Source organism: Triturus cristatus, chromosome 2_2, assembly GCF_964204655.1.
Source record: "Triturus cristatus chromosome 2_2, aTriCri1.1, whole genome shotgun sequence".
Lineage (NCBI taxonomy): Eukaryota > Metazoa > Chordata > Amphibia > Caudata > Salamandridae > Triturus > Triturus cristatus.
In genome coordinates, this window is record NC_140582.1 from 41,630,405 (window position 1) to 41,643,455 (window position 13,051).

At 44.3% G+C, this 13,051-nt stretch overlaps 1 protein-coding gene across 8 annotated transcripts in view; it reads right to left on the reverse strand.

Moving 5' to 3' along the window:
• Positions 1-13,051, reverse strand: part of LOC146861800 (uncharacterized) — a 1,595,865-nt gene that overhangs the window by 1,352,612 nt on the left and 230,202 nt on the right. For 7 of the 8 annotated variants that reach the window (XR_014978338.1, XR_014978334.1, XR_014978336.1 and 4 more), the window contains exon 2: positions 11,037-11,129. The exons of the other annotated variant lie outside the window; for it this stretch is intronic. Coding sequence is in view for 1 of the 7 variants with exons in the window: in XM_085643197.1 (XP_085499323.1) it covers positions 11,037-11,129 (93 nt within the window). In the remaining 6 variants the exon portion in view is untranslated. The remainder of the gene's footprint in view (positions 1-11,036; positions 11,130-13,051) is intronic. 8 annotated transcript variants of the gene reach the window in all.

The following is a 13,051-nucleotide window of genomic DNA, read 5'->3' on the forward strand; positions in this document are numbered from 1 at the left end:
GCTCAACTCTTTCTCTGTGGCTTCAGCTTGAAGGGACTTTACACTCTCTATTGTGTTTTCACACATTCCAACATCACCAACCCATCTGGCAGGGCCTGCAACATACATTCGAGTCTTCACATCTTTTGCTGTTTCTTTCGCGACTTCATCAGCAAACGCATTACCACGACCAACATCATCAGTGATTTTCTTGTGCGCACTGCATTTCATAATCGCAACTTGTGATGGTAGGGTCAGCGACTCAAGGAGGTCATTCACCAACTTGCCATTCTGAATCTTAGCTCCATGCGAAGTCAGGAACCCACGTTCCTTCCACAATCGCCCAAAACTATGAGCCACGCCAAAGGCGTACTGGCTATCCGTATATATGTTCACTTTCATTCCTTCAGACAACACGCATGCTCTCGTAAGGGCAATCAATTCTGCTGCTTGAGCCGAATTTTGTGGCACACGTGCAGTTTCCACAATCGTGTGCAAAGTCTTGATAGCATATGCAGCAGTCGTATCACCATTCGGAAGCTTAAAACACGACCCATCCACCCATAAAGTACCATCACACTCAGTCAGGGGAGTATCTTTAAGATCTACTCTCCCTTTCGTCTCTTCTTCTGTTCTGAACAGACAATCATGTTGCTCAATCTCATCTAGGCCTGCTGGAATTGGTAATAGTGTAGCTGGATTCAACGTGTTGCATCTCTTTATGTGTATATGATTTGCTAACAGTGACAGCTCATAACCAGATAATCGCGCACTAGTCAAGTGTTGTGTCTTGGTCCTGTTTAACAATGTGTCCACAGCATGTGGAACCATAACAATCAATGTATGATCCATTACTAGGCCAGCAGACTGTCGAATAGACATAGCTGCGGCGGCTGTGGCTCTCAGACAACTTGGCAATGCCCTCGCTACCGGGTCCAAGGTTGACGAAAAATACGCGCATGGACGCGGTCTATCGCCAAAAGGTTGTGTTAACACTGATAATGCGCAACCATCTTTCTCATGAACATACAATGTAAAAGGCTTGCTGTAGTCAGGGGTACCCAACACAGGAGCTGAACACAATGCATTACGCAATTCCAAAAAACTTTTCTGACACTCTTCAGACCATGGAATAGGATTCGGTGTGTCTTTGCATGTTAATGCTAACAAAGGTTTTGCCAACAAGGAAAAATATTGGGAATCCAATGCCTACAGTATGAAGTAATGCCCAAGAAAGCACGCACTTCTCTCTGTGTTCGTGGCACACTCAACTGTGCAATGGCTTGAATTCGTTCTGGGGTCAGTTTCCTTCCCTCCTTCGATAAGAGATGACCTAAGTAGGTCACTTCTGGTCGACAATATTGCAGCTTTGAGAGAGACACTTTGTGATGAAAGGCAGACAAATGACGCAACAATGACAAGGTAGCGTTTTTGCAAATCTTTTCAGTATCCGCGGCGATTAGTAAATCGTCGACGTACTGAATAAGGATAGCGCCACTCGGTAAAACAAGTGCATCAAGCTGCGCTTTTAAAGCCTGACTGTATATTGATGGACTTTCACAGTAGCCCTGGGGAGCGCGTTTAAAGCGGAAGCTGCGACCTCCTAAACTAAAGCCAAAAATGTCTCTGCTCTCCTCTGCAATTGGGATGCTAAAGAATGCATTCTTTAGATCGATCACTGAGAACCATGCAGCGGAGGCTGGAATCATAGTTAACAAGGCAGTTATATCAGAGACAACTGGAAACTGTGGCACAACAATCTTATTAACCTCTCTAAGATCAATCACAAATCTGTCAACAGGTGGCTGTGAAGGGTCCGTACGTTTTAAGACAGGTAAAACAAGACTATTGCAAACGTTGCCTCTTGTCTCTTCAATTACACCCTTTTTAATCAAATCACTGACAATGCTTTCTGACCTTCATTGGAGATCTTGTACTGGGGAATACGTGGCAATCTGACATTGGCTTTTAAAGTGACCACATATGGCGGTATTTCCAAAAGACCCACATCATTGGGACCAGTAGCCCAAAGGACATCCGGAAGGGATGACAATTCAGGTGGCATTGCATTTTTAGACAAATACATCGGGGAAATCACTTTCTTGCCTAATGTAAGTTGTACTCCTGAAGGAGAACAATATAGCGTTGCATGCAATCTTTTTAGCAAATCTAATCCTAGCAGATTTTCACCACATCCTGTCGTTAGGATGAGGGGTGCTTTTAGCTCACAAGGTCCAACAGAAAGTGACATAGGACTAGAAATCGGATTCCTAACTGGGGCGCCAGAAAAACCTACTGAAACATTCATTTCGCCAGACAAAGGCGCGCCAGGGAGTTTTGAATGCATGATTGAACTCTTTGCAGCACCAGTATCCAGCAGAAAGGGCTTCGTTACATTTGCTGTAGTTACTTTAACATAAGGTCCGCTCTGATCCACTGGCACTGAAACAACTCCCTCTCTCTGTCTACGGCTGTCCTAGTAATCATTATCTTCTACATTGTCATCTTCTGCATAATAATCATTATTGTAGTACTGAGCTGTATTACCAGTCGCGTTGGCTTGCTGATCAAAGCTATTTATGGTATTTTGAGGTGGAAGGGTACGCGCGTTCTGGGGAGCATTTCCACGCCCTCTGCCTCTAGGAGCTTGCTGACCACCTCTACCTCTTGTGCCATACGCATTACTGTTACGCTGCATTAATTTAGGGCAACTATATTTAAAATGACCTTCCTCTTTGCAATATGAACATTGGTTGGGACCTACAGGGATTCGTGGTCGATAATACCCATTCATTTGCTGATTATTCTGAAATTGTTGGGGCTGCTGATAGATACCTTGTGTTTGCCTATAATTATTCTGTCCTCCACGTGGTGGATAAGCCTGCTGCAAGAGGACCTTTGTTTTTAGTTCTTTCGTTTTCTTATCTGTTCTATCCTTCTCATCTTTGTCTCTATTCTCATAATACTGTGCAGTAGCCAGTATTTGCGCTGAATATGAAACAGCCCAGGAACTTTCTGAGTCTTTTAATTTTTTACACAACTCGGGAAGTAGATTCTGCACAAATTTATCAACAAATAACCGTTGGCCACCTTCAGTGCTCATGTCTTGACCACTGTGGTCGATAAACGTTTCTTCAAACCTTGTGAAGAAATCAGACACTGTCTCATCTTTCTTCTGCTTACATGCGGATAGTTTATCCCAATTTACGCGCATCGCAGGCATTATAGTTTTCATGTAGGTAATAATTCGACCAGGGAGTTCTGCTACTAAAGGATCAGGTTTCGCGCCACCAACTTGGCCAGCATCTGCAGCAATGATATTAGCCCATGTGTTACCCAATTCTGCAGCGTGATCTACATTACGAATGGATCCCCATAAAGGCTGTGGAACAACATTCCCAAACAACATGTCTATGTCAGCCAGATTCATTACACATGATTCTGCAGTTTGTGCTAACTCCTTATAATAACCGGTAGGGTTTTTACGGGGGTCAGGCAATGTCCGCTTAAGTGCTAACACCTCAGATCTCTTCCATGGGACATGCACCCAAACACGCTGAAAATGAGCTGGGACAGCTGGATTAGCATTTAAATCAGCAGGTCTCCACACTGGAGGAACCTCACGCATCGGATATTGGCGCGGTTTTACCTTTTTCCCCACAGGGAGTTCCTGTTCGAACAATGATTGCTGACAATCGCCATTTCTGAAGGACAGTAAAGTCGCAACTGCTTTATCTACATTGGGACCCACAATTGTACCTTTTTCAAAATCAAATCGCACTCGACACAATTCCTGTGGGTTTGGGTTTGCACCATTATCCTCCAATTCCTCACAGAGGAATTCACACATTTTATCAGAGACATACCTCTGTGTTGGGGCATCCCATTGGTGAAAAACGGTAACAACTGATTCCACATTATAGAGTAAAGGGAAACCAATCCACGTACGCACCAGATGATCTAACACCTCTTTCTCGTCAGGACCAGGCAGCTGACTGCGCAATTGCTTACGCTGTAAGGCAGTAGTCGCGCTAGATGACCCAAAGAGAGGCGACATTAGACTAGTAACTACATTAGCTAGTCGTTGTCGTGCTGAAGGAGAGGTTGAGGCGACAACGGGGGGATAGACAGAGGGAAGAAAAACAGATTCAGATACAGGTACCTGGGTAGTGTAAGAAGGAGCGCCAGGGGAAGCCGCTGGCGTGCTAGGCAAAGTTGCAGGAATCGCGGGGGTAACAGATAGCAAAACTGGCGGCCCTTGAGAGGGCTGCACTGCAGGGATAGGAGCCAGCTGAGGAGGAGCTGGCGGCTGTGGGAAGGCTTGCGGCATATTTACTGGAGGCTGCGCATTTACAAGCTGTGGAGGTGCTGTGGCATTTTGCGCATATGGGGGTGGCGAACTTAACAAATGGGACATTAGGGAATCTTTCTCTTTCTCTTTTGTCTCATCTTGCACAAGGGGTGACAAAACAGGGTAACATTTATCAATCCCTAGTTTGCGCTGTCTATGTAACTGTTCCTTCATTTGTTCCTCCTCATTATCTTTAAATTGCACAGCTGCTTGCATCACTGACATACCTCTTTCTCTCTTATTCCTCTTTGCTAGCTTAATTTCCTTCTGTTCGGCTTCCTTTCGCCATAGGCGGAATGAATCAAACATCGCCGGCCGGGCTTTCTTTTTAAACAATTTTACTTCCAAATTATCTAAGATATCTGTATTGAAACTACCATTTTGGGGCCATTTTAAAACACCGTCCTTTCTGGTGTATCGGATCCATACTTCATTATATGCAATGGGGCCCACGCCATGTTTTACATAAAGCTCATAAGTTGGAGTTCCAATTGGAGGAACCGGACATGAATCCTCTAACTGGAAATCCCTTCTACAACTTAAACAAAACCAATTACCAAATACACTAGCACCAGGCATCTTCGCTCACTAGTCTAGTTCCCAACTTCAAAGGATTATCGATTATCTGGCTTTGGGGTTTGCAAACTCCAAATAAACCAAAATTATCCCGAAGGATACCAAACAAATTGGGAGACGCTCCACTTATACTTAACTGAATATCGATGATCAATGGCATCACCAGAAGACTCTCTTGATTGTTTCGCTCTACCAAAATCGTCAAGGGTCCAAAACAGGGCGATTAATCAGGGCAGCAGTCCTTCGTAGCCGTCGGGACGCGGAGAACCTCGCAGAAAAGACTTTCGGACAACGTCGACATGCAGGGGTCGATGAAGTGGAGGCCTTCCTCCAGAATTTCCACACGAGGCTCCTCACGAACCTCTGGCTTGGACCGGTACCGCTGAAATCGCGCCGAGTTGGGTGCCAACTGAAGTACTGGGAATTTTAAGCCCAGCGGTGCAGGGGAACACACCCTATGACTTCGGGTTCTTCCTGTTTCAGACCTACAGAAACACAGAGTCTTCTGGGTGAAGTCAGAGATCCGTTTATTGGCTGCAGACCAATTACAGGTATCCAAGAAGTACAACAGCGTGTATGTTCTTAGGAGACTGCTAAAAATCACAGAAACGGGCTTCTCCTTAAATACAAAATATCCTGCTTCAGGCATACATTCCGAGTTTTATGGCATGGTCATTTGGATGTATACATTTGAAACAAAAAGGCAGAGTCATGATGACCATCCCACATTCCAGTTAAGCCAGCCCGCAATTATTTACCAAGCAAGGCTCAGATCCCACATCAGAAATCGATAGGCCCCAATAAACATGAGCATCTCCTGTTTGGAAAACAAGCCATAAAGCAGGAACAGTCAGGTGAGAAAGAGATTAGCTGGAGGCTCGTGTTTAATGTAAAGGCTTTATGGTGTGTCAAGCCCTGATGCTAATCACAGGTGGCCAGAGGACGGGGAACTCGTGAGACCGGACTGACCTGGGGCAGCGGAGCCAAGCTGCCCAGGTCACAGAAGAGTCAAAGGAGAGCACATGTGCTCTAAAAGGCCCGTATTTGCTTCATACTATGTAGCCTATGTGAGGGCAACCATAAGATGGCCACCGCTCTAAGATGGAACCCACATAGTGATGTATAATAGCGTATACACAGTGCATTCATAGCTAAAACTTTAAACAAAGCACTTGTACATACCGCATTAACCATTCGCGGTTCACTAATACCGGGATAGACAGGGGTAGGGCCCTGCCTCCTACGCGGTCCCAAATTCTAAAGTACAACACCACACAAAATGCCCTCCCCTATCCCCAAACAAAACAGACCTAAGCTCCAAGCCCCAAAAATCAAAATGTCCAAGGAAAGTCACTCCCAACTCCCTTCCTACCCTTTCCACCCAGCCCCACCAAACAGGTCCCTCCCACCAAAACAAAAAAATTAAATCAAGTGCTAGAAGAGGGCATTATCGATGTCAGTCCGAGCTGGTCCAGGCTATGCTCCATTGTGGTGAGCCGGCTCTCAATAGAGTCCATCCGCTGCAGGATGCGGCGTAGCAATTGCCTTGTGGTGTTGTCAGTGTGGAAGGGAGTGGCAGCACTTGATGGAAGCTGGCAGTGGTGGAGGCAATGGGATGGCAAGGCGGTTGGAGGCTAAGGGGGACCAGCTGCACTGTGGCCCGGCTGAGAGGTATTTGTTTCCTCCTCCTCTTCCAGGACCACCAGCTGCTGGTACTCTTGCTGGAAATGCTCCAGCCTCTGCTGCTGCTGATGGGACCTTATTCCCTGCCTGTTGGGTGGTCCAGATGACCAGCAGGAACAGCTATATATGAAGAACGAGAGAAAGAGAAAACTAAAAAAGACAAATTGTAACTAATGCTCTGTGCAAACAATTATTTTAAATTACTGGGTGGAACAGTACATTTCTGGTCCCCTAGTGCCATTGGGAATTTGATGTGATTATGAGTAGGAGAGTCATAAGGCCAATTTTATATTTTACCCACACATGTCATAAAAAGCACTGCCTATGTGGCTGAAAAGTATTAACAGGCAGAATAACACTAGATTAAAAAAAACTGTGATTTTATAACTTTTTTCTTCTAAAGGCTTTTCAATTAACTATAATCAGATACTTTGAGTTGAAAAATAAATTTCCTCTCATTAATGAGTACTGCATTGTGCACAATATGGAGTGCAAGTTGTCTGTTGTGCTAAAATAATGAAGCCATGCTCATTGCTAGCCAGCACGTTGGGTAGTTTGCTACTGTCTGCCGCTGGGGCAACAGTAGTTGACAATTATCTATTTTTAATTCCAATGGCCCTGCTCTTCTCCAAATCCATTTCTCTTTTTACCCTGATTCCAAAGAGGAGATGAACTACAAATTAGATACTATGTCACACACCTCACATATGAAATGCGGATATTAATATTATCCTGCCTGCCCTAAGTAATTGTTGGGGAAACTAAATCTGATGGACTCCACTAAAGGGACAGAAATGGGCTATATGGATTCGTTTTGGCAATTCATCACTGTATATCCCATACGCCAAACTTGACATCAAATCATACACTTACTCCTACTTTACTCAGTGGCCTTACCCACAACAACTTATTATTTCCAACAAATTATTTTGCTGGTCAGTAAGCAAGGAAAGGAAACTTGACCTACTCTACTGCAGGGTGGGGTAGAGGGATTAAACGTGTAGGATAGAGTTTTTTTTATATAGAATAGAGGGGCCCCTACACTGATCATTGATAAGTCATCTTTGGCATATTCAGTCACTGTACAAGTCGAAAGGGAAAAATCTGAACAAGTGTAAAAATAAATCTGTTATGGGAAACCATGAAATATATTCTCGAATCACTTCACATGGTTATAAAATGAAATGTGGCACATGCTAAGAATAGATTTTCCAATTTGTTAGGCTGGGATAGAAGAACTTAGGAAAATATAAAGGAGTGAAGTACTAAGAAGTGATTGAGTGGGCGAAGGGAAACAACACACTTTGGGGCAGATGCAGCAAGCATTTTTGAGTTCACAAATGGGCAGATTTGCAGAATCTGCCTGTTTGCGAACGTAAAAATTGCTTTTCCAATGCAGCAAACCTAATTTTGCAGAATTGCTAAATGGGTTTGAGATTTGGTATTAGGAAGGGGCGTGTTTAGGGCGTCCCTTCCTAATACCGAATGGCATTGGTATGTATGAATGTTTTGTGAACGCAATTGCGGTCACAAAACATTCACATTTTACCACCTACTTCAAGTAGGTGGTAAACCATTCGCAAATGGGAAAGGGTCCCCAAGGGACCCCTTCTCTTTTGTGAATGTATGTAAAACTATTTTTAAGAGCAGGCAGTGGTCCCACAGACCTCTGCCTGCTCTTAAAAAATGAAAAGAAAACTTTTCATTTTTCATTTTGTAATGCATCTCGTTTTCCTTTAAGGAAAACAGGCTGCTTTACAGAAAAAAAGATTGCTTTATTAAAAAGCAATCCCGGTGGTCTGCTGATCTCAGCAGGCCACCATCCCTGTGATTTTTGCGATTCCTAGGGGGTCACAAATTGCAACCTACCTCATTATTATTCATGAGGTAGGTAATTTGCGACCCCTTAGAAATCACAAAAGGTGTACTATACACCTTCATACATTTCATTTAGCTATTTCTTAATTGCGAATCCTTGTTATTCACAATTAGGGAATAGCAAAATGTGAGCTAGTGGCCCAAGTCTCCAGACTTGGGCCAGTACGCATCTGCCCTGAACGACATTCTCCTACTTGGTGCTCGCTTCAAGATTCCCTGGGTATCTAACCTATACAAATTGGTGGTGGCATTGGGCTTGAGCGAATTTTGGGAGAGCCAGAGCCCCCCTTTCAAAGCCATTGTAAAAAAAATCTATTGGGCCTGGATTAACGCTGCTACCCTGAGGTCCCAGAAAGGTATTCTCAGCGAGAAATTTCTAGACACTAAACCCACACCTAGATTAGAGGCCTTCTTGGACCTGATTGAGTCTCCTAGCGATAGGTCATTATACCTCAAGCTTAGATACGGCACTCTTCCATTACACAAATTCCAGTCAGGGTGGAGTTGCAAGCAGGGTGCTGCAAAGGGCTGCCCGGGTTGTGCCTCTCCTACGGAATCAACTGCCCATTTTCTGTTTGCTTGCCGGGCATACAGCCAGGTACGATCTAGATGGCTTAAACCCATCTGTCTTAATCTGTGCTGTAGGTCAGCCAAGGAGGCCCTGCGCATCCTTACCTATGAGACAACAGTCCCTAGTGTCATCTGCGGGACTGCCAAGTTCTTGGGGGGGGGCATGGAGGATTAGACAGAGGCTTCTTAAGAAGTGCCAGCCTTTGTGCTAATGTTTAAATGTCACTTGATCCAGCCTAGCCCCTAGCACTTATTGAACTGGCTTACCGCTGCTATATTTGTCTTTTTCTTTACACTGTATAGATTGCTGACCACCTTTCCCCTCGGGCTTATGAATTATGCTGCTACAGACATTGTCATAATTCTTTCCTGTTTTTATTCATCTTATTTACTGTTTTTATATGTTTTATACTTTTATGATATTTTATATATCGAATAAAGTTTTTTGACTGACTGACTGAGCTACATATATATGGCCCTTTGTGTGTTTGGTTTGCATTGTATTACAAACATTGTAATGCTGCATTAACCGAAGAAGATACACATTTCACAGCCAACACTGCAGTCACGAATTGACCCATACTGCACTTTGGTCATAGGTGGCAACAATGCCATGGGTGGGAAAGGGGGGATGAATGAAGGGTTGGATACATTTGGCTCACTTAACAAATACATTGAGTAAAGGGAGTAGAACAAAAAATAAAAAATACTCCCCACTTTGAATCATAGCTTTGATAACCATTCATAAACCCAGTAAGCGAAGTAGGTGAGCAACATGCTCCTCATCAGAAGAGCTGCCTTGCTTATTAATCCAAACAATCAAAATATTTTTTCATCCTTCCATTCTAATTCACCCTTAGCCACCATGATTAAGGTTTACTTTCACTCATCCAGGTTTTCACCAAAAGTTCTAATCCATTATCCATCCATTCAATAGCCACTCTTTCTACAAAGCATCCCTTCGCCCATCCATCCCTTTACCCACCCAGCAAGACTTTCACTCATATGCCATTTTTAACTTACCGTTCTTTCATATTTCCCTCAAGCCGTCAACGTTATTTATATGAGCTTTTGCTGAGTTACAGATAGAAGAGGCCATAATGACTCAACCACCGCTACAGCAGGTAAAGCTGGGGGGGATCACTTCACGGTCATATGTTGATGACAAAGCCCTAGTGCTAGCTAGTGTGTATAATAATTGCAAGAAATTATGTGACTTACCAGTGCCCGTCCCTCTTGCTGCTTCACCTATTGCAACCTACCCAGCTCCTCCCGCAGCAGAACTACATCCTATATCACTGGTGTTCTGTGTAGCTAGAATAAAACAGTATACATATTTTAGGTGCCAGATACGACACCCCAAATACAACTGGAATACAGCACTACAGTTCAGTTAGCACTGCATTATTTTCTAAATATCGCTCCAGGCATTTGATTGGTTCACTTAGTTAGACAAGCCAGGGGGGAAAATATTCAATTAAATACATATGGTACTGGTTGGCAAATGCAATGGGAGTGGGACCTCATACCTTTTCCCAGCCCTGCTGCACTGTCATTAGAAACTGGTTCACTTAGTTAGACAAGCCAGGGGTGGAAAATGGTCAATTAAATACATATGGTGTTGGTTGGCAAATGCAATGGGAGTGGGACCTCATACTTTTTCCCAACCCTGCTGCACTGTCATGAGAAACTGCTGGCATACTGTAGCTATAAATGAACACGATAGCAGCACACTACATTGGGGGGGAGTGGTCCATGATGACCATGGCCACTCTCATGAACTCAATTGTGTTAGAGCATGAGCAGGAAAAAGAAAGCCTTCTCAACAAACCTACATGGTGAATTTTATTTATAATACTAGCTTACTTGGGTCTGCAATATGAATCTTCACAATAGACAGCACCAACATTCAAATACCCCAAGATTCTACCCTAAGAAGTCTGCAACAATCATAAAACCCAACATTAGGGAAATAATAATAATAAAAAATAGGACGTACTGGGGTCAGCAGAGTCCTCAGCAGCACTGCTGGTGGTCGGAACCGGCTTAGACAAGATTCTTCCGGACCCTCGACAACATCCCTCTTCCTGCCCTTGGGTGCGGGTGTAAGAAATTAAAAAGATTAAAAAACAATTTGTGATTTAGTTAATAATAATCACCACAGTTTGTTTTATGACAAATGCAATCAAATTGTACTTCTCTAAAATGGATCGCCTACAGTACTGCTAGTTTCAACTCGAGTCTATTGACTATTGTTTAGGCCTGGGCTAAAATTCCGTTCCGCTTGCGGAAATTGCGATAATTTGACATTTTCGCGTTCCGCGGAGAGCGCGAAAATGTCAAAATTTCCACAATCCGCATTTTACCGGAAATATTTGGTTGCTCGCGCTGTAAAATAATACATTCTCGCGTGCGCGCGATTGCCTTACCTGAATCCCCGCGTTCGCCGACAAGTTTTCCCGATTTGGTCGCGTTCTCCACGAGATGTTGGATTGTTGGTAGCCATTTGCGCTGTCTCGCGACAGTTCGCGCCCGCAGTAAAATCATTTGTCGCGCGATCACGTCTTTCTTCTCGCGATCATGCACCGCGAGACAAGTGAAAACAAGATGGCCGCGTCCGTGAGCAACCGCATGGGTAAGTTGGCGAGCCACGACCACGCAGAAAATACCGCGAACGGGCGGGAAAATACTTCCGCATCTTCGCGATATTTCCGCGTGTTTGCGGAGATTTTTAACATTTTTGCGATAATGTGCAAAAGTGAATTTCGCAAATTCCACCCACCCCTACTATTGTTGGGTTGCCCATGCTAATCCTGAAATCCCAATTCCAAATTTCCTTAACAAAAACTACATTTGGATCTAATGCATTACACATGGACGGACTCAGTCTCGCAGCTTTGCAATGCACAGATTCATACTACACATCACTGCAAAATAAATAACTTAGAACTGTACGAGCAACATAAACAAAGTCATAGAGAGGACACGCTACTCACTGATCCACTATAATGACAGGAAAACAGTCTGCAATGGCTTCTTAATTAATCAACAAGTGCCAATGATGAGTACTATTAGGTAGCGCAGACAGGTTGAGCAGGTCCTGTTCCCGGTCCAAGATGTCGGCCCAGAGGAGAGTCAGCTGCTGGTTGGTGTGCCGAACGTGATTGGTATGCCGCACACACCGGCACATTCTCCCCAAGGTTGGCCGATGCTCCTGCAGGAGGTATCCACTACCAGGCCTGATTGCCTGCTAGTGGATAGAGGGGACGTGGCGCTGCACACAAAAAAACAGTGCTGCCACCTCCTCCTTACCAAAGATTGCTTGGGGCTGCACACTGGGGCAACGTAGCCTCCCTGCCTCTACCATGGTGCTAGGTAGGTTCAGAAGGGAAAAAAAGGAAAGACAGGAAGAAAGATAAGGAAGTGAGGGGAAATAAACAAAAAGTAAATAAAAACACAAAAATAAATTCCCAAAGAGTAAAATACACAAATACAAAGATACATACTAATATAAAAAATAAAAATGAGGGGTGGATTTGTTTTAAAGGGGGAGGATTACACAGATAAAAGAGAGATTACATTTTAGGGCCAGCACCATTCAGAAAGCAGAAAAACAAGATGGCCATACCCATATGGACTGCATGGTGCCATTTGCGCGAGATTTAAAAGGAGAGAATGTCCTTGAGAACCGCATGGTGCGGTTCATGCCTAATCTGGAACACGAAGATGAACTCTGGGTTCCCATCACAACGCAAACGGCTGTGGCCTCAAAATCTCCGCCCACTAGCTGAACTCCATGTAGGCCTAAATGACACTCTCCTGAGATTCACAGGCGCAAGACTGCATGCTTTAGCACCATAATGTGCAAAATTAGTAGCTGGGGGAGCCCGCATACCTTTTACTACTGCTGCCGCCGCCTGTGAGGGGACACCAGCCCCCACAACCTACTGTGCCAGGTGACGCCAACACGAGACCACAAGCACCCAGAAGCGTTTAAAACTAGCACGGGTCTCC